The sequence below is a fragment of the Octopus sinensis genome, linkage group LG6, assembly GCF_006345805.1.
Source record: "Octopus sinensis linkage group LG6, ASM634580v1, whole genome shotgun sequence".
NCBI lineage: Eukaryota > Metazoa > Mollusca > Cephalopoda > Octopoda > Octopodidae > Octopus > Octopus sinensis.
In genome coordinates, this window is record NC_043002.1 from 975,298 (window position 1) to 997,679 (window position 22,382).

A 22,382-nucleotide genomic window follows, 5' to 3' on the forward strand; every position below is an offset into this window, starting at 1 on the left:
ATTATGTACATAGACACATCAACACATGTGTTTTGTTTTGGCCAAAGACTAGTGACCTTCACTCTTGTAGGCCTTCCTAATTTAGTGTGGTCAGTGTAATTCATGGTCAACTTGAACTTCTGGTTCTTGTTTGTTGGGAAAATGTGGATCAAACGAGGTATCAGGAATGTCATTGATGGTGAAGGAAGATATAATAATAATAATAATAATAATAATTGTGTACAGTGCTCAGGTGCACTACAACTCATCTAAAGTGTATATATAATCAGGTGTAGTTTCGGCGGATTTCGGAAAGCATGAGGGCCTTAAAAGATGCAGTGTCATGGCAGTCAACAACTGACGCAGGCAGTTTATTCCATGCTTCAGCAACTCTGAGCGTGAAAAAATGTTTCCGAAAGTCATGGGAGCTGTATTGTTTTCTGACTTTGTAGGCATGTCCACGTGTGTTAGACACATGGAGATCAAAAAGGTGTTCAGTGTTGTTGTTGGTGAGGTGGTTGATAACTTTGTGGGTGTTTACCAAGTCCGTCGCCAAACGCCGGAGCTTCAGTGAATCCATGCCCAGGGAAACAAGACGCTCAGAATATGGTAGGTGTCTGATGGAGGGTATGCGTTTGGTTGCATGTCTCTGGACAGATTCCAGGAGGTCAATGTTCTGTGCAAGATAGGGGTTCCAAACTGATGATGCGAATTCCAAGTGTGGTCGTACCATAGCTGTATACAGTTTTAAATAGATGGCTGGAGAGCGGCTAACAAAAGACCTGCTGAGTGATGCCAAGACACCCTTGGCCTTCCTGACAATCTTAGAGATATGCTTTGACCAACGCAAATCACTGCTGACAGTGATGCCTAGGTCACGCTCGCAAGAGGATTTCTTGATATCAGTGTTGTGGAGGGAGTAAGTGAACGCAGGGTTTTTTCTCCCAAAATGCATGGTGGTACACTTGTCCACAGCCAGTTTCAGTTGCCAGTCTGTGATCCATTGCTGCATTGTGTCTAGGTCTGATTGCAGGAAAGAGTTGTAGACATCAGGATCTGTCCTCTTGATTTCAAGGTACAGCTTGATGTCGTCTGCATATTTCAATACTGTGGCATTCTTTAAATTGGCATCTATGTCGTTAATGTATGCCACAAACAAGAGGGGACGAAGGACAGATCCCGTGGTACACCCGATGACATAGTTCAAGTTTGTGAAAGAAGGGTTTCTTTGAGTAGGCTTTGACTGTTATTTCAGAGCAACAGAACTCTTGTAATAGCAGCAGAAAAGACAAGGTATATCTTTGAACGGAGTCTGAAATGCTGATATCTCAACATCCTCTTATCTTGTATCTTGTTGTGGGTTGCACTTGTTTAACTGTTCAGACCCAATTACTTCTTGGCTGTAAGAAGGAAGATTGTATTTCTGATTGTAATTCTGTAGATGTGTGATTGACGAGTGATCGATGGGCAGCCTGACTAAAGAAGATGGGAGAAGATCAGTGAGGTTGGGGAAAGGCTGTTGAGTAAAGTAGGTATAAGCTCAACCAACTGTAAATTGTATAAATAGCAGAAACCGGTGTGGTAGCAGTTGGAAAGGCAGAATGAAGTGGCAACATATCTGTGAGTTACAAGTTGAGGGTGCGTTGGTAACTTCATGCCAAACTGTTTACTAGTCTTTTTTTAGATGGAGTTTGGAATGCCTGTATGGGTAGGAGTTGCCTTAGTTGTGAGAGAAGTACTCCTTTGTGGTCTCACTTTAATTTTGTATTAATCAGCAATTATTGTTGAGAGCTGAAATATTTTCTGGTGTTGAAGAGGAAGGTCAATATTTGTGATATAGTTTGAGCTAATATTAAAGATGTCAGGTCATAGGAGAGATCATCAATTATGTTAGGGCCAAGCATCTGTAGCAACTTTGAGGTTTTTAATTGTCTACTATTCATCTGTAGAGGTGGGGTTGTGCTACAATATTTCCCTGGTATGTATAAGGGATTGAGCCTTTGTGTTGTTGAAGGAACAAGATTGGCATAATCCATTGAAAAACCTTTCTGAATTATAGGACATATTGTAGTGTGCTCCTAAAGATCTGGGTAGATTGCTGGGGGTGAGAGTGGCAGGTATAGGGCTAATTCTGGAGTATAAGGTCAAGGTTAGTGTCCTTGTTGGATTTAAATGACTGAAGTCCTGCTGACAGAGCCATCAGGGTAGAATTGAAGGAAGTTTCTGATACTTTTGACAAAAAACCTAAAGGATCATCAGCTATTTGAAAGGTTGGGGAATTTTTAGATTATGGAGGAGCCATCGACATTCTCATTTTGGATGATGGTCTTACAGGAGTTTGGGTGCTGGGTAAAAGGTATCTTAACTGTATGAATGAGTGTTGAAGTGGTGAGCTGTGATAAGTCAGCTGAGTTGAGGTACCAAAGAATCCAGGATATGGATGGAAAGGAGTTTCATAGGTTGTGGATGTACAACTGGTTGTTGAGATAAGGCTATGGTCAGATGACCTGACAGGTGGTGGTAGAGGTTGTGTTTGGGGTGAGATGAAGGGTGCTTGAAGTGTCTGTATAACAGAGATGTGTGTAGGACATGAAACTAATTGATGTAGCAAGACAAGGACTGTAGCAGATGAAAGGGGAAGGTGCACTTGTTGCTGTGCATCTTTGGTTTCTATATTTGGGTTGAATGATGTTGTTGTTGTTGTTGGAAATAGCTTGGAACTTGTTTTCGGTGATTTTTGAATTGTTCTTTCTTTGTTTTGGGTGTCTAGGCTAGCTGTGTCTCAGAGCCAAAATCTAATTGCTATTCCTCATGACAACCGCAACGTACGATTGTATGATATACAAGGTGCAAGGGTAGGACGCCTACCAAAAAGTAATCGACAGGTAAGTAGTTTGAAATTCACTTTCACTTGATATTCAAACATTAACGCTTTTTTTTTGTGTTAATTTTTCACCAATAACACATTTAAAATTTAAATTCCCGGTCATATGAAATACATAGAAGTTATTTGGTATTAAAAAGTACCTCTTTTATAATATTAGGCTGGATTAAGTGGTTTTACAAATTTTATTGCTGCATGTGAATTGGAGGAAGCATTTTCCATTTCCAGGATATGGAGTTGGATGTGGAATCTCTTCTTTTTTTTTTCTTTTTAGCAGGATTACGGAAAATTCTTTCGGAGATTGAACACAGTGAGAGCTTGATTTTCAATTACTGAACTTATTATATTCAGTGTTTCAGCATCTCACACACATATGCTGTAGGTATGCACACATGTTATAGGTAAATACATACACATATAGTATGTTATATACACACACACATTATATATATATTATATGCACACACTGTGCACATATGTATACACATTTAAATGAGTTGATTGCTTTCAGAGCAACTTCCTAAAGAGAAGTCTTTATTTATGACATTTACAGAGAAATAAACACTTGATGCTGGGTGGGGTGGGGGGTGGGGTGCAATGTGGGAGTTTATTAACTTTTTAAGGAAGATTAAAACTTGTTAATTACTGTTGGGAAACTTGTTATTGCCTTGACTTAGTGTAGGGATTTATCCAAAAGTACATAAAATTAATGAAAACCATAGAAACTATTTTCCTATTTTGATAAAAAATTTACTAAGTTTCTGAAGAAGGAATAATTGTAAATATTTTTTCCGAATTTGATTGGGTATCTGGGTAAGATTTTCATATTTTAGAGGTGGCCAAATCTCTATTTTAGTCATGTTACTCATATTATTCTAGTCACATCCGTCATCAGCATCAACATCATTTGGCATGTTTTCCATGTTGGCATGGGTTGGACAGTTTATCAGGAGTTGGTCAACCAAAGAGCTGCACCAAACTGCAGTTCTCTGTTTTGCCCTGGTTTCTACAGCTGGATGCTCCTCCTAACACCAACCTCTTCATAGAATGCTCTGGATGTTTTTTCTGGTGCTTTTTACAATCTTATTAATTAACACAGGTTAATCATATTATCTTAGTTTATATTTATCTTAGTTTATATTTATCTTGCTATCAAAAAAATAATTGAAAAAGGAAAGAATATTCTTTTTTATTTTTTTGCTCATTTATTTTTATTCTTATACTTTTTTTTAAACTAAATATTTCATTTCTTTTCCATTTATTTTATAAATTCTATATTTCTTCATTAAAGTTGCATTGCTTTCTGTCCAAGTTATGGAATCATTTCCTAGAAATATCTTCTATGAAGTTCCTAACTAAATGCATCACATTATGGGGATGTAGTTAATGGAAAAGTTTGTATTAGAAAGCTACAGTGTATCCAAACTACAACCAAATGAAGGTCATTAACTCACCAGGAAGTTGCAATCTCTCTCTTTCTTACAGACATCTTGTTTTGTCTCTCCTGTAGTCGTCACTACAACAGTTCCTTTCACATCAACTAATTCTGTCTGCACTTTGTTCAACCATATTTTTTCTTCACTTATATTATTAGTTCTTATGTATGTTTCACCATTATGGTTGCTTGAAATCCTGTATTCGATGATGTTCCAAGTGAATTGAATGCTTAACGAGAACAGATCATCAGGAGAGACTCATTTGCATTAAGTTACTAAGAACTAATCTATATCATAATCTCTCCTGCATTTGCTCTGCATTTCATAACCAGGAATGCTTTAAAGGATTACTTGAAGCAGACTGGATTAGGATAATCTACACGGAACTCTAAACATAACAGTAGCAGTCATACATCTGTGATTAGCAGTAAGAAGGGCATCCAGCCATAAAAACCCTGCCAGAACAGACAATGGGGCCTGGTGTGGCCTCGGGCCTTACCAGCTCCTTCCAGACTGTCCAACCCATGCCAGGATAGAAAAATGATGAAGATATACGATACATATATTTATATATATGTATTTTTACAGGCGTGGCTGTGTAGTAAGAAGTCTGCTTGGTTTGGGTTCAGTCTCACTGCACTTTGGACTAGTGTTTTCTACTATGGCCCCAGGCCAACCAAAGCCTTTGTGAGTGGATTTGGTAGACAGAAACTGAAAGAAGCAAGTTACACACACACACATACACACACACACACATACACACACACACATACACACACATCATCATCATCATCATTGTTTAATGTCTGCTTTCCATGATGGCATGGGTTGGACGGTTTGACTGAAAACTAGTAAGCTGGGGAGCTGCACCAGGTTCCAATCTGATTTGGCAAGGTTTCTATGGTTGGATGCCCTCCTTAAGACCAACCACTCCAAGAATGTGTAGTGGTTGCTTTTTACGTGCCACCGGCACAGGGAGCCAGTTACGCTCAAGCAATGCTTTTTGTGTGCCACCGGCACAGGTAACAGTTACGCTCAAGCAATGCTTTTTGTGTGCCACCGGCACAGGGAGCCAGTTACGCTCAAGCAATGCTTTTTGTGTGCCACCGGCACAGGGAGCCAGTTACGCTCAAGCAATGCTTTTTGTGTGCCACCGGCATGGGTGTCAGTCAGATGGCACTGGCATTGGTCATGGCTTGACGGGTCTTCTCAAGCACAACATGTAACCCGTCGTTTGAAGGGTGCTTTTTATGTGCCAGTTAAGTGACACTGGCATTGGTCACAGCTACAATCTCACTTGGCTTGATGGCTCTTCTCAAGCATGGCATATCACCAAAGATCTCAGTCACTTGTCATTGCCTCAGTGAGGCCCGACATTTGAAGATCATGCTTCACCACCTTGTCTTGTCTTCCTGGGTCCACCTCTTTTACAGGTTCCTCCCACCATTAGAATGCAGCACTTCTTCACACAGCTGTCCTTATCCATATGCATCCCAGCTTTCCTACTAGGAACGCTTACACTCTGTTGGTTAAACACCAACATTACACATCATGTGAAGCATACTAGCTTCATCTCTTACGAGCTTACACATATCCTTGGTGGTCACAGCCTGTGTTTCACTGCCATGTAGCATGGCTGTTCACATACAGGCATCATACAATCTGTCTTTCACTCTGAGAGAGAGAGGCCCTTTGTTACCCAGCAGATGTAAGAGCTCTCTGATCTTTGCCCAACCTATTCTTATTCTAGCAGCTATACTCTCAGAGCATCCACCTCCACTACTCACTTGGTCACCTAGGTAACAGATGCTATCAACTACTTCAAGATTTCCCTGCTGATATTTGATGGAGTCTATTTCCTGTACATTTTTAGTGTTAATTGTACCTGTGCATCTTCCACACTCAAAATCTATTTTCCCCATTAACCTTCCTCTGATATATTGCTGCTCCTCTTGTGCATCTTTAACTTACACCAGGTACATGTTATGGGGTTTCTACCTACATCCTTATATGTATATATATATATATATATATATACAACCATGTGTGTATTGTTGGCGATTTTCTTCCTCTGTCTTCCCTTCCTTTGGACTTGCCTCTATTTCTGAAGAAGAGCTTTTGCCCAAAACATAAAATCCTCTTTCTTTCCTTTGCTGAGCATCTGATAATACAGTACTTGTACCACGTCCTTGCATTATTGCTTTTTCTTGTTTGTTCTTCTTTGTTTGGATTCACTATATAATATATATATATATATATATAAATAGATGAGTGTATTTTTCCCTTAACAATTAACACAGAAAAAATAGATAAGTAGTTACCAGGGTAGCAAAAAATCACACAAGTAAAGAGGTTGTAACTCCTTGTTTTTAAAGGTAGAAACTTCAGGTTTCCCTGAAGAGAAGATTACATTGTTTTACACCATTTATTCCTTTGGAATAATAGCAGTGATATCTTCGAAACATGTGCTGGAAGTAAAAGTATTTGAATAACACCTGTGTTTAACTCCATTTATTTATATATATATATATATATATATATATATATATAGTGCATACTCACTGCTTTGTTTTCTCTCGTTGTGCTCTTCCCCTTTGTTTCTCTATCTTCTCAACATCCTCTTATCTCCCCCTCCCACTCTCTCTTTCTCCTCATCTAACTTACCCTTCACAACCTCCCACATCTCTCTTTCCTTCAGTGACTTTCTTTGGTTTTTTTTCCCCTTACCCTCATCAATTCCCCCATTTTCACCTGTCTTTCACACCTGTCTATACTTGCTCTTATGGATTCACTTCATCACCTTCATCACTCTGGCCTTCCTTTCTCATTATCCTTTACGCTAATACCTTCCTTCTCCCTTTCTCCGACCATGCCCCTCCCTTGGTAATGACTACTCTGTTACTCTTCTGCCACCACCACCCTCTTCTCACAACTATAAATCTCTTCCTCTCATCATACTTTACTCTCTCTTTAATCACTCCGTTTACAATCATTGTATCCCCTCTTCTCTATTTATAGTCGTCTCTTTAAACCCTTTATTTTACAAGTTGTAAGCAACCTCACCCCTGCTGGCACAACAAACTGAGTGGCCAGTAGGATACTGACTAATCAAGTCGACCTTTCTGAGTTAATTATTCAAACACTACTGTATTCATGAACGAATAATTTGAAAGAGATTTTATTTTCATAGGAAAAATTCACAAGGTGGCATTTAATTGAATTTGTGATTAAAGGGAGCTAATTAGGTTGCTGCCTCGTTAACGACATAAAAGAACAGAATGGAATTTCGATTGAGGTCATTGAAGGCATTTAGCCAAATATGTGTCAGACAAATAATAAATACCATTTATTACTTATGAAAGAAGTAATTAACAGATAAATTATGTAATTAGTTAATTAGTGGATTAGATAATAATGTACTTTAAAGATTTAATCAGATTATGAATTGGTTTTTATGTAGTTTAAAATAATAATAATAATGAAATTATTGTATACAGTGCTCAGGTGCACCACAACTTGTCAAAAGTGCATATAAAGCATATGCAGTAATGTACAAATGTCTGGAAAGCGAACAATGTATGAGTCAGATGCATGCTTGTGTGTGTATGGAGGGGAGAAAATCAGGTGTAGTGTTGGTGAATCTCAGGAAGCATGGAAGTTTTGAAGGATGCAGTGCTCCGACAACTAACAACTGATGCCGGCAGTCTGTTCCATGCTTCAGCAACTCTTAGCATGAAAAAATGTTTCCGAAAGTCATGGGAGCTGTGCTGTTTTCTGACTTTGTAAATATGTCCACGGGTGTTAGACAGGTGGAGTTTGAAAAGGTGCTCAGAGTTATTGTTTGTAAGATGGTTAATAATTTTATGGGTGTCTGCCAAGTCAGCTGCCAGACGTCGGAGTTTCAATGTATCCATACCCAGGGAAGTAAGGCGTTCAGAATATGGCAAATGCCTGATGGAGGGTATTCTCTTGGTTTTAGAGAGTTGGCTAATAATTAATGAGCTAAACTAAATTAAAGTTAATGAGTTAAACTAAAGTTCATATATAAATGAGAAGAAAATATTAACTAATCTCCCTTGAATTAATTGAATACTAAAAATCTACAAGAGAAAATAATTTTCTCAAAAATCGTCCTACACGTCATTTGTGGGTAGTCATTTAGTACTGGGAAGGCTTAATTACAGGTAGGTAAAATAGTCAGTTGAGATAAAGGTGATATGAAGTTGGTATAAAAAGCATACTAAAGTGTAAAGTGATGTGAATTCTGTAAACTGAGAAGAGTTTTGGAAAAGTTTACAGATTTAAAAGGATCCAAGAAATACAGGAATGGTTAATGTTTATAACATAAAAGAATATAAGGAAATCTAATCTAAGCCAGTTTAAGGAATTTAGATGTATTTGTCTGTCAAGTACCTTGATTTGAGACTGCATATTGAAGCGGAAGCAGCGACATCGTAGATGAGCCATTTAGTAAAACAAAGCAGTGAAATTCATTTTAAATGTCATAAGATAAATTTTAGTTAAAAAGGAATTTGTGTTATAAAACTGGTTGTTCCACTCTGTAAGACTTTGAAGCAGATTAAGAAGGAAGAAGAAGAAGAAATGAATGGAAACTGAGTGAATCAATGAAATAATCTGGACATTTGTGTTGCCTTCAATAAATAATTGGTTTATTTGATGTACTTTGGTTTGGACAGATGTTTTATGCTCAGGTGAAAATAAAGTCACATTCCATTTAAGACTGTGTAAAAGAAAAACGACAAAAGATGAATAAAAGATTAATAAACCAAATGAAATTAGATTCTATAAATTGATAAATGAAATTTTACACAGGGAAATGATGTAATCGTTAATTAAATAATTATTCTTGCCAGACTCCTAATTAACCGCTAATAAATAAATACTAATATAAATCAGTGCACTAATTAACCATTGATTTAATTTTAAGAAATCCCTATTTCTTCTCCTTTAAAAACTGTTTCATTTATTATTTTATCAAACCACCTGAAATAGACAACTGAATTACCTCCCTTCAATCGTATCTTTGACTCTTCTCGACTTTGTTGAATGAATTCATCCTTCAAAACAGTTTTCTCAAATTGTCGGTTCAAACACATTTAAATTAATTAATGGTTTTCCTGTCCCCCCCCCCCGACTTGAGCGTAGCATCTCCCTCCTCATACTTTCATGTTTATGTCTACACGTTTGATGTTGTCAGCTTATAGAAACAGAATTTTGCTAACCTACTTGCAGCCTGCACCTTTGTAAAAATGTTTACCCTTACTATGTATACATTGCATAGGCATACACACACACACACACACACATATATATATGTATATAGGCACATAAAAAGCACCATCCGAACGTGGCTGATGACAGCGCCGCCTTGACTGGCTTCCGTGCTGGTGGCACGTTAAAAGCACCAACCAATTGTGGCTGCTGCCAGACCCTGGTGGCACGTAAAAAGCACCCACTACACTCGCAGAGTGGTTGGCGTTAGGAAGGGCATCCAGCTGTAGAAACACTGCCAGATCAGACTGGAGCCTGGTGCAGCCTCCTGGCTTCCCAGACCCCGGTGGAACCGTCCAACTGTCCAACCCGTGCTAGCGCGGAAAACGGACGTTAAACGATGATGATGATGATGATATATAAATTTATGTGTGGCCGTGCATGTACACGTGTGTATGTCTGGTATTTGTTTACAAATGTACTCTTGAAATTTGTGAGCTACAAACAGTGATGTTGTTACCATTTTCCCTGCCAACACTTTCTCTGCTAGTTTTGTACATTTGAGGACATGTGAAGTAGGAGACCCTTTCCTTGGAAAGCAAGTAAGGGTTAGCAATAGAAAGGGCATCTGGCTGTAAAACATTGCTTCAATACTATATTTATCTAGCTTATGCTAGCATGGTAAAATGAATGAGTTAATATATATTTATATATGTATATAAATGTGTGTAGGTATATATATATATATATATATATATATATGAATTTATATATATATCTGGAAGTGGACTATAGTTCTGCACTGGAACATCTTGCTTCAGTTTCGTTTACAGAGCAGGGTGTGTCTGTTGTGATTGTAGAGCACTGCAAATGCATGGTGGTCCTAGTGATGGTGATTGCATTTGAAGGCTCTGCCTTCCAATCTTGTCCAGATGTTACTTCTCCATAAACTTTGCTTTTCTTCATCAGCAACCTTTTATCTTGTCTTTCAAAAAACCTTGCCTTTTTCTAGTTTTTGTGCAAGTGGTTATCTGCATTGAACTTCACCTTTCAATGGTGATAGAAAGAGTCTTCATATCAAGATGGGGTGTTGCTCTTGTGTTTTCTTGACAGAGGCCAGTTCCCCATAGAGCAGTTTTTTTCAGGATTCTCCCTTCTCATATGGGATGTATGTGGACCAGCCAGCAGAGGCATTGTTGTAGCCAAAAGAGGCAACAGGACGAGGGGTCCGGCTGTCTGCGTATGAGCCAGAACTTCATTGTTGGGGATGACTCAGTCAGTCCACTTGATGTGTAGGGCGAAGGTTTTGTGACACTGATCTTGCTTGATGCGTGATTATAAATGTACATAAACGCACACACAATGTATGATTGTATATTTATACACATACATAATGCATGCATGCGTGTGTGTGTGTGTGTGTGTGTGTGTGTATCTTTACAGATGCCAAAAGCTGCAGTTTCCCCACCTCATGTTCCCTCAGAGTTGGCAGCACTGTCAGCGTCAGCACATTGAAAGGTAGGTCTGGTGAGACTGTTGAGATGCTTGAATGGAGACGTGTTGATGTATGTTGCATTCAAGAAGTGTCAGGGATCCTCAGCCGGATTCCTCACAGGCAAGAGGCATAGGTATAAACTCTTCAGTGAATGGATTAGGAGGTGTAGCCATATGGCTAGCAGAAAAATGGGTCAATAAGGTGATTGAAGTAGTCAGAGTATGTGATAAGGTACTCAAGCTTAGACTAGTTTTGCAGAGTTGCACAGCAACAATCATCTCTGCCTATGCACCCAACCAGGTTTACCAAATGAACAGAAGGACCACTTTTATGGCATCCTTCTGCAGGATAATTCAAAAGCAAATGACAGTAATCTTATCTTCGTGGCTGGTGATTTCATTGGACATGTTGGGTAGCAGCCAGGTATCTTCCATGGTATCCATGGAGCCTATGGAACTGGTTCCTGAAATGAGGAGGCAACAAGGCTGCTAGAGTTCTGTGATGCAAATGACTTAATGCTCTGCAACATCAACTTCAGGAAACCAGCCAGTCACCTGATAACCTATAAATCCAGTGACCATGTTAGCCAGTTTAACTACATTCTCACCAGAAAGTGGGATTCGTGGTTAAATACAAAGTCCTTCCTTGTGAAGAGTGTATCCCTCAGTATAGATTATTCGTTAGTGATTTCAGACTACAAGCACAGAGGATTCCAAGAAGCAAGTCAGTTTGGAAAAGAAGGATCTGGAAGCTTGAGAATCCTCTGAATAGGCAGAGATTTAGAGACGTCCAAGCTGAAGCATTTAATGAGGAGGAGGAGGAGGAGGCTTGCAGTATAGAGGATAACTGGAAGTTCCTCTGAGACAACTTGCTGAGAGGAACAGACCAAATTTGTGGTTGGTACAAGGTACAAACCAGACCAAGGGTGATGAGGTGGTGGAACAGTGTAGTTGAGAGGGCTGTGAGAGCAAAGAAATAGGCTTGGAAGGACTGGAAAGGTGGCAGTAGCAAGGAGCTAAGAAGCTGTGCAGAGATCTGTGTATGAATCTATCCAGCTTCCTGTCCACCACAGTCGTATGATGCTCTCAAAGTGTATCCACGTCAGTTTGGATATAAAGATATGTATATGCATATATATATATTCATACACGTGCACACACACGTATGTGTGTGCATGTTTTTGTGTGTTTGTGTCTTAATTACTGCCACTGTTTGATTCCTGGTTTCTGATTTCCGTCTCATGTAAACAATATTTCTCAGAGTTTTGTGGCCAGTGAATTCAAATAGTTTATATGAAAAGCTAGGGTTGGCAGCATGAAGAGCATCAGGCTGTAGAATACTGTCTCAATAAATCGTATCTAATCCTTATCAGTATAATATATAAGACTACATATTTTATCCTTTCTCTGTTATCTTTCTCATTACCCAAAGCCACTTCAGTTGACATCCATCCTTCATTCTTTACATTGTTCCTCTCCATTTACATTTTACATTGATCACCCCATCCCCTTCTATACTACTAACTTATCTCTCCTCCCTCTCCACTGAATCACTTTCTGTTGACTTGCTCATATCACTATATGTCTCTTTTCTTGCACACTACATTTGTCTATCCACCCACATCTTATCTCCCTTTTATCCTTCTCCTGTCTTCTGTATTATTATTGAGTGAGAGAGCAGCACATGCCATCAAAGTGACACTGGGGTTCAAATATACTAAGCCAGTATACCCATCATGACTACCTGTTTGATAAGGGTACATCAGGCACATGCATCACAACCATATGTGCACGACATGGTGATCCCATACACAGTGCATGACCTTGTCGGTGGGGCCCAGTTAGAATTTTCTTTAGGTCAAGTAGCCCATCCTGCTCAAAAGATTTGTTTAAGATGTGTTTAAATATGATGAATAAGGTTTTTATAAGGATGATGAATGAAACACCCAGGGGTGAATTATTCAAACCCCAAAGAATTCCTCTCAGCACATGGCTGTGATGCTCCCCTACTACTTCTGCTCATGATCAGAGGTGCACATATCATCAGCCACTAAGGGACATGCTCAACTGGTTAAAGACAAGCAAATCTGTGGTATTAAACAGAATATTTGCTGTAGCCCTTCATTTATACCAAGACAAAATATGTACATGGTAACACTTGGTGCTTGTTTGCAATGAGTCATTCCTGAGAGCATGAGGCCTTTGGGCCATTTGACGTTGGGGAAATTGAAATCACCCATAAGAAATATTCTCACGTGGTGTTCCTGATTCATGAGGATTTCTTTAATTCTTGTGAGGCAATCTCCAAACTTGCCTATGTGGTTTGGAGCATCTGGTGGGCAAAATGTATTGCAAATGACTATATTATGTTGTCTTATGTATACAATTAGAGTGTCACATACCGAATTTGAGTATGACAGTAAGACCTGGGGTGTGAGGTCGTCACGGATGTATACAGCAACTCCACCATGGCTCTTTTCCCTTCTGTCTGTTCGCAGTATGGCATCTTTTGGTACATGTACTTCTGTATCCTCTATATTTGGGCTGAGGTGAGTTTCCACAAGTGCTATGCATAGGGCTTGATTGCATGCAGCAAGGTCTCTCAGGAAAGAAATTTTGCTCTTGTTATGATGCAACAGGCCCCCAATATTTAGTAAAAGTATAGGTGTGACGACTGTGCAGGCGTTAGTGGAGGCCATCCCGTGTCTGTTGACTTTGGTGGTCTTACGCAGTGGTGGGCAAGGCTCCTTGTTTGCGCTTGGTGTAGCCAGGTCAGCTGCTGCACAATCTTCTGTGCCATGTACAAAAATACTCTTGCTCAGCTGCTGCCTTGTGCATAACCTCTGAAGAGCACACTTCTTTTGTATATTTTTTTCTTTGGAGACAATTGTTGTCTTTCCTCAGGGAAGTTTTTCTCCTTAAGGCCCCTGTAGTTTTTGTGGGTTCTTGGGTGAGCAAACCACCAGTTTTTGCCGTCTTCCCAATGCCAACATTTGCCTTGCAGGTCCTTGAGTGCCTCCCAAATTTCTTCTCTTCCCAGGGTTTGTTGATAGCTGATTGCCTACATACATATGTATATATATATATATATATATATATATATATATATATATACACACACACACACACGTACATGATGTGATATATAATAGTTTCATTTCTATTATTTTTACTATGTATATATATATACCGCGTGTGTACCGTTGTCGATTTTTTTTTTCCTCCGTCTTCCCTTCTTTGGATCTTTCCTTTTCCTATGTTTCTGACGAAGAGCTCCGCTCAAAACGTTAAACCCTCCTTCTTTCCTTCTTTCCTGAGCATCTAATAATAATATACTTGTTCCACGTCCTCGCGTTGTGTTTTCTCTTTGTGTTTTCATATTTGGATTAACTTTATATATATATATATGTATGTTTGCATGTATGTATATATATGTATATATATATATATATATATGCATGTATATATAATATGATATATTTATAAAGATTTGTACAGAAACTAAAGTACCTACATGTGGACCACTTAAATATTGAAAGGCCAACAGCCAAACTCACTCCATTCTACATAAACATATTAATATCAACCCTGCATTGCTGAGAAATAGCATATTCTAACTCAGCAATCAAATTTGAATAATAAAGAAATATTTCTCATATCCATTGCATATAATAGACATAGTTCTATATTGTCATTATAACAGCAAAATGAAGACAAACTGACTGACTGAATGCACATAAATATAGGTATGTGTAATGAGACACTAGAAGTACAAAGCACACTTTCCCCTCACAACATTATCAGGAATACAGCTGTTAAAATCATGCTGTAATATGAAAACTATTGATCATGACACTCAGAAAAATGGCAATAATGTAACTATAGTCAACATTCATAAAATTATATACACACACACACATGCACACCAGAAATGTTCACTATTATCCCATTGTAGTCATTCCTCAGAGCTTTGTTGATAACTGATGTCCTACACACACACACACACAAACACACACACACACACTAGTATTGTACTCATAAAAAACACAAAATTTATTTGGACACGAAATAATATGCAAATATAAATTTTGCTTAATGGTTTGTAGTTAAATATATAAGGTAGATAATATATAATAATGGTTTGTAACTAATATATGATGTCCTACTTGGCTGCCATTGGACTCAGGAAGAGGACACCAAAAGAGTGAACGGCAAAAAGCAGAGGAATCGGGAGACTGGTTCAAAGAATGGCTTCAGCTAAGATCAAAGACCAAACCATTGCCAAACAGACATTTCTGCATTTCTTTTATTTTATATCCTGAATTGTTTGAACAAAAGCATCATTGGTTAAATATTTCCTGATTCCAACGAAACAATCACTAGTTTATATAATACATACACACACACACACATCTACATATATAAAACTGAGGATGTGTGTGTGTCTGTCTGTATGTATGTGTGCCTCACTAAAACTTGAGAACTACCAAACTGATTTCATTCAAATTTTGCACATGCCTTACTTAGGGTCAATGGAGTGTCATGCACCGAAATACTTTTCAATTTCTTGCCTAATGTGAGCCCGGAGCAATCTCTTAAACTGCTTTGGTATCACGTGTCAAAAGTGAAACACTAACATCTCTGTTGTGATGTGATATATAATAGTTTCACTTTTAATAGTTTCACTATGCATATATATATATACACGTTTGTATATATGTTAATAGTTTAATTTCTATTAGTTTTACTATGTATGTATATATATATATACATGTTTGTATATATATATATATATATATATATATACATGTATATATATATATATATATGTATATATGTGTCAGGTCACTTTTGAGTGCTACTGGTAACATGTAACCCAGTACAACCTGTTGCATGGTCGGGTCGTCGGCGACTAAACCGGCAACTCCACCAAGCTTGCTTAGTGAGGAGGGTGTTTATTGGACACCTTGCGGGATGAAAAACAAAACCCATCAAAGGGTGGAGGACCTCTTGAGAGTCAACAGCCATCCAATAAATGTTAGCACGGGTACGCAGAAATTCTAGAGTGGTGTCTGGCGTGCTGAAAAACCACTGGGAGTGAGGTGCCCCTTAGCTTTTGTTAAAGCATGTCTCTAGAAGGTCACTCTGATATAAAACCAGTTATGCAGGGAATAGCATTGAACATTTTGGGGATCTTTAGTTTGTGATAGAGATCACGGCGCTCCCACATCCCTGAGCCTTCGACTCATATTGGCACCAGACATCTTGCTCCAGCTTGTCTCTGGATAATGTCAATAAAGTGGAGAGGGTCTATGAGGTGTTGTGCAATCCTTATTGGACCTAAAACTCTGCACAGGCATTGCCGACCTCCTCTTTTTTTTTTTTTATATATATATGTATCTTATTTTTAGTATATATTTTAATTTTTTTTTTTATTCGGAAGTCCTGCAGCGATGGGAAGGTGGTGAAGCATGCAGACCTGACGGGTTGGAAGCATGTAATCAGCGACCTGCACGTAGGCGGCCCATGCTAGATATTAAAGTCGACTCCTTGTTGCCCAAGACAGCAGTAAGATTCAGTTGCTGCATGGGTGTCTGAGCAGCTCCATTTGGAGAGGGCACTGCTCACCTGGAGACCGGGGAGGTTCTAGAAAAGGTGAACCAAAAATTGCCAGTCTTTCCATATCTGGTCAGTTTAGCGCAACTGACGGATGTCCACCCTGTGCTCGAAAAACAATGAGTCCTTTATCTATAAAATCTGGATGGAACTTAAACATTTTATGTTGGAATGTGCGCACTCTGTTGGACAACAGGAATGATTGCAGGCCTGAAAGACGCACTGCACTTGTTGCTCGTGAGCTGAACCATTATAAAATTGATATAGCTGCACTCGTATAGAAGGTGATGGTCAGCTTGAAGAAGTAGGAGGTAGATACACTTTTCTTGGAAAGGAAGGCAGAAGGAGGAGCACAGAAAGGCTGGTGTTGGTTTTGCAGTCCGATCTGATATCCTTAAGAAGTTGGAAGAGCTCCCTGTTCCTATAAATGAACGTATAATGACCCTACGGTTGCACTTGAAAGGTAAGCGGTTTGCTACTCTAATAAGTGCCTATGTACCTACTTTGACTAGCTGTGATGAAGATAAAACAATCTTTTATACCCTGCTGAGAGCCATACTTAGAAAAACCCCCAATTCTGATAAAGTCATTCTACTAGGGGATTTTAATGCCAGAGTTGGAACAGACTGGCAAACATGGAACTCTCTAGGACGTTTTGGAGTAGGGAAAATGAATAGCAATGGTCTCATGCTACTGGAGCTTTGCGAAGAACATGGACTTTACATTGCAAGTACTCATTTTGTGCACAAAGGTGATCACACCACAACATGGATGCATCCAAGGTCCAAAGTTTGGCACTTGCTGGATTATATCATCATCCACAAGTGCGACATTTATGACATTTGTAATGTCAAGTCCTTGCATGGATCAGAATGCTGGACAGACCACAGTCTGGTGCGAGCAAAGTTCCGAATGGTGATTAGGGCGAAAGAGAGAAGAGGACCAGCCAGCATTCCTCGCCGTCTAAATGTCCACAAGGTATATGATGTGGTTAGGAAAGAGCTTCAGACTCGCTTGTCCAGCATTGAAACTACTGCAGCATGGGAAGATTTTCGAGACCAGGTTGTTCAATGTGCAGCCGAAACACTGGGGTATGTTACTGCCAGACACAGAGACTGGTTTGATGAGAATGATGCTGAAATTCAGCGACTATTAGTGGTAAAGCGCCATGCCCACAATGTGTTGCTGCCCAGAGAACTGTCTACTGTGCAGCGAAGTCTAGCACTTGCCCACTATAACAGTGTAAAATCATTACTGCAGCGATCTCTCAGGAAGATGCAGAACACTTGGTGGGAGGATCTTGCTCGTGATGCTCAGGCTACTGCTGATGCAAATGACAGCAAGAAGCTTTACCATCTTATGAAGCGAGCTTATGGACCTAAGAGCTCCACATCAGCTCCTTTGCTTTCCAAGGAGTCTTCCACTCTGTTTACTAAATCAACAGAAATCACAGGTCGCTGGATCGAACATTTTTCTGAACTCCTAAACCATGAGTCAGTTGTGGATGAAACAGTGATTAATACTATGAAACAAAGACCTATCATTGGCTCCTTAGACTCCTTGCCCTCAATAGATGAAGTAATGACAGCAATAATTAAATTGAATCTTGGTAGGGCACCTGGAAAGGATGGAATCTCAATGTGGCTTCCGATCTGGTAGAGGGACAATGGATATAATTTTCACAGCAAGACAGATGCAGGAGAAGTGCTATGAGCAGAATATGGATCTTGTCCAGGTATTCATTGATTTAACTAAGGCCTTTGATACTGTAAATAGGGCCTTTCTATGGAAAATACTTGGCAAACTTGGATGTCCGGATCACTTTGTATCTATAATTAAATCATTTCATGATGGGATGGAGGCTTGGGTCAATGTTGGTGGTGCCATGGCGGGACCCATTCCTGTAGAGAATGGTTTCAAGCAGGGTGGCATCCTTGCCCCAACTCTCTTTTCTTTGTACTTTGCTGCTGCTTTTACTCATGTTAACTTCAATAGCAAGTATTAATAGAAAATGTATAATAATTTAAGTATTATGAGCTAAAAATTGTTAATTAACTTATTGAGCTTATTATAATCAGGACTAAAACCCTGTATTAGTTAAAAGAATAATTGTTGTTAAAAGGACATGCTAATTATAAACTGATATTAAATTAAAAGGTATATTGTAGATGTTAAAAGTTATTTGTGTTAATCCATAAATGATATTAGTTTCTTAATATATTTTACTCTACTTACTTGGATTGTTACCACTGTTCAATATACTTAAGTAGAAAGTTATTCTTATCTCTGAAATTTCCTTTTCCTGTTGTATTCATTAGCCATTTGGAGTCTGCTCATTGTAAGGGGTCAGGAGTTTTTGTGCTGCTGTCACTGGCTTTAATGAATTTGTTTTTAAACTTTTAATTGAAAGTTGATGTAATAGCTTTATTGTATTCGCTCTTGAAAATAAGATTTCAAGCTTGAATTCACGATTTATTGTTTAGAATCTTTGTTGCACTTAAATCATTCCATTTATGTCTGTAAAAAAAAAAAAATAATTGAAAGGAATTATCAATAATTAACTGGTATGGCACCATAGCTGAATTAACTGGTGTGGCACCATAGCTGAATTAACTGGTATGGCACCATAGCTGAATTAACTGGTGTGGCACCATAGCTGAATATGAACAAAAAATATTGCAGAACACTTTTAAATTGAGCATTTCTGAAGATTTAAAAAAAAATTTCTGATGGTTTAACAAACATTCTATAATGTTGAATGATTTTAAACTTTTACCATGGCAGTGTGGTAGTTTGTACTTAAACTAAAAGGCATCTCTATTATTCATTTCATACAAATCCTAAAAGATTAAGTTTGTATCAATTTTATTACTCTTATGAAGTTTTAACCCTCTTTTTTGATGTTTTTACGTTCTTAGGAGGTTAATTACAAAATCCTATGACATATATGAAATGTAATGCTTTATATTAATCAACTTATTTTCTTTTCCCTATTTGATTTTTAAAAATTGAAAAAATAATTATTGAATTGTTTTAGGAGACCTGCAGAGAAAGAGGGAGATGCGTGATGTTTAAATTATTTTTAGTTTTATTTATGAGATGTCTGCAACAGTTGAAGAAATTTAGTTTGCTAAGACTGGAGTTTTCTAGCTGTGGATTAAATACACTGACATCATTCATTTATTGTAGCTAAATAGTTTAGTAGACACATTTCCTTTATAGAATGAAGTTATATATTTAGTTTTAAAACAAAACCTTCATAATTAGGGTAGATTAAAGATTAATAAATGATTTTGAGAAATTTTGTTAATAGAACTGTTTAAGGAATGCCACAGTTTTATTTTAATGAAAAGGTTTTGATGGTAGGAAGTTTGTAATGTTAAACATGGAGACTGAGTGCAGAGTTGAGAAATTCTATCTGCTGCTGTGAGGGATGTTTTGAGTGAGTAATAATCTTGGAATTACTTGAAGCAACTCGAATAAAATGAAACCACAGAACATTCTTATTGAATTCATTTTTATTGGTAAAGAATCTTAGTCCACATCACCTTGGGGGATACCTCTTCATCAGTTGTTAATGTCCATGTTCCATTCTGATTTGGGTTGGGTGATTTCACAGGATTCAATGGGTCCAAGGAGCACGTTGAGCTCCAGTGTCTTCTTTGGTATGGTTTCTATGGCTGGATACCCTTCCTGACACCAACAACAGCATCTACCCAGTGCCTTTTTTTTTCATGCCACCAGCACTGGTGAGTTCATCAGAAGGTTCATCAGACCCCGTGGAAACGGGTTGGGTTTATGCCTGGAGTTGAGGGGTTAAAGTATAAGAACAGTGGGCAGGAGCAGGTTCTTGTTGTAGATGAGCTACATGGCTACTCACATTTAGAAGGGAGGCTGAGAAAGATCAGGGGGAGCTACAAAGAGATAAATAGGGGTGATAAGGTGTCTCCCTCATGGTGGAAGGTGAGTAAGAATGATTGGTGGGAGAGGAGACTGGGTGGGTGGGCGTTTGCAAGAGTATATGGAGGAGTGAGCAGGGAAGGGAGGTAGGTAACAACTATAAAAATTGGCCAGGCTTGATGGGTAGCTGCAGCCTGTACCTATGTCAGGGCTATATTAATCCCCCACAAACTTTTGATTGTTGGTATTATATTCATCATCCACAGCACAAAGTGATTAGTGATAAACGAGCTGAGAATTATCAAAATGAATGAGATCAATTCTAAATATATGGAAACTGAATATGTTGCTTCTGTTTGAGCAGGACTATAATGAAAAGCCTTCCAGTTGTGACCCTCTCATCTTTTCCATGGTAAACTGCATCTAAGAGTATATTATTCATGTGACCCTCCTTTTGTTAGATGGTAGGGTACAAACTGAGGGGAAGCTGGTTGTTATTTCCCAGAGGATCAAGTAACCAGGAAATGGGTCCGTTGTTGGCCAACAGCTAAATGTGATATCTGCTTTTATCAGTTTCAAGTCTGATGAGGGAACTCGTGCAGAAGCAATTTGATTTATAAACATTGGAATCTATTGAGGTGATACAGGATCAATATTGGGTGGAAAACCATTGAATTAAAAACCAATTGAATAACAATGAGAAATTGGACATAACACTAACGATGATGATTATAATGATAATGAAGTATTTATGGTAAGCACAAGTCTGTGTTGAAGTATTTTTCCAAACTGCAATGTGACATTCTTTCCTACATTGTAATATTTTCTTATAGATGGAGCTCAACAGTCTTAGATCTGAACAGAAAATGCCAAACCAAATTTTGTCAAAGTTTTTGGATGGCCATAAAAGAAGCAACCTACCTTTTATGCAAAATAGCAAGAATATAAGCTGAAAGAGGAAAGAAATCTATGATTTAGGAATCAATATGTGTTTCTTTTGCTTTCCATGCCTCATTTATATCTTTTAAGGAATTTATACATTTCTAGGATTCTCTTCTTCCATTCTTGTGAGACATCTTTGAATGGCTTGTTTTCCATAGATTTTCTTTTAAGGGAAGAAAGACAATATGACAACATTAAAAAATGGTGTGGTTTTTGTGGAAGAAATGTTGTTTTGTGCAAATGGCACAATATAGAAAAGAAAGCATTGTGGGTGCCATTTTTGTATTTCTAGACTCATAGGGACAATGCTTCCAGAATGTTTTATTCTTTTCAGCTAAAATGAGTCAGCAATGCTGGATAGAGACATCAAAGTGTGCTGTAGGTTGACTTGTGGTTTAGATGGAATGGTCCCATGATCAGGGGATCAGCTCAGTAGGTGGGAATTGAACACAGGACAACCTAAGGCATTTAGTCCAGTGATTTCTAAAAAAAAAGACCTTTATCCTGGAGGAGTACCCTATTGATCCTGAAAGGGTGAAAAGAGTGTAGTTGATTTTGGTGGGGTTTGAACTCATAGGACAGACAGCCAAAATGAATGCCATGATGCAGAGATCATCCTCTGCTAGCTCCTAGTTTCACTAAAACAAAACATAACTCATGCTAATTATTTAATAATAATTAATGAGGTATATTTAAGTATTTAATTGATTTTTACAGTATTGTATAACATAACAATAATTTCTGGAATAAATTTTCCTGTTGAGTTATAAAAAAATATTCAAAGGTCAGAAGCAGAAATTGTTGTAAAAAATGTCTGAGCTTGTGTTTTTTGATTGATGGAGACAGACAAAACAAAGATTAATACATTAATTAAATTAATTAATTATCTCTAATAACTG

At 38.2% G+C, this 22,382-nt stretch overlaps 1 protein-coding gene across 3 annotated transcripts in view; it reads left to right on the forward strand.

The window, feature by feature from the left end:
• LOC115212801 (WD repeat-containing protein 37) overlaps positions 1–22,382 on the forward strand; it is a 203,003-nt gene that overhangs the window by 137,437 nt on the left and 43,184 nt on the right. For all 3 annotated transcript variants that reach the window (XM_036503539.1, XM_036503540.1, XM_029781509.2), the window contains one exon: positions 2,750–2,864. In XM_036503539.1, the coding sequence (XP_036359432.1) occupies positions 2,750–2,864 (115 nt within the window). The remainder of the gene's footprint in view (positions 1–2,749; positions 2,865–22,382) is intronic.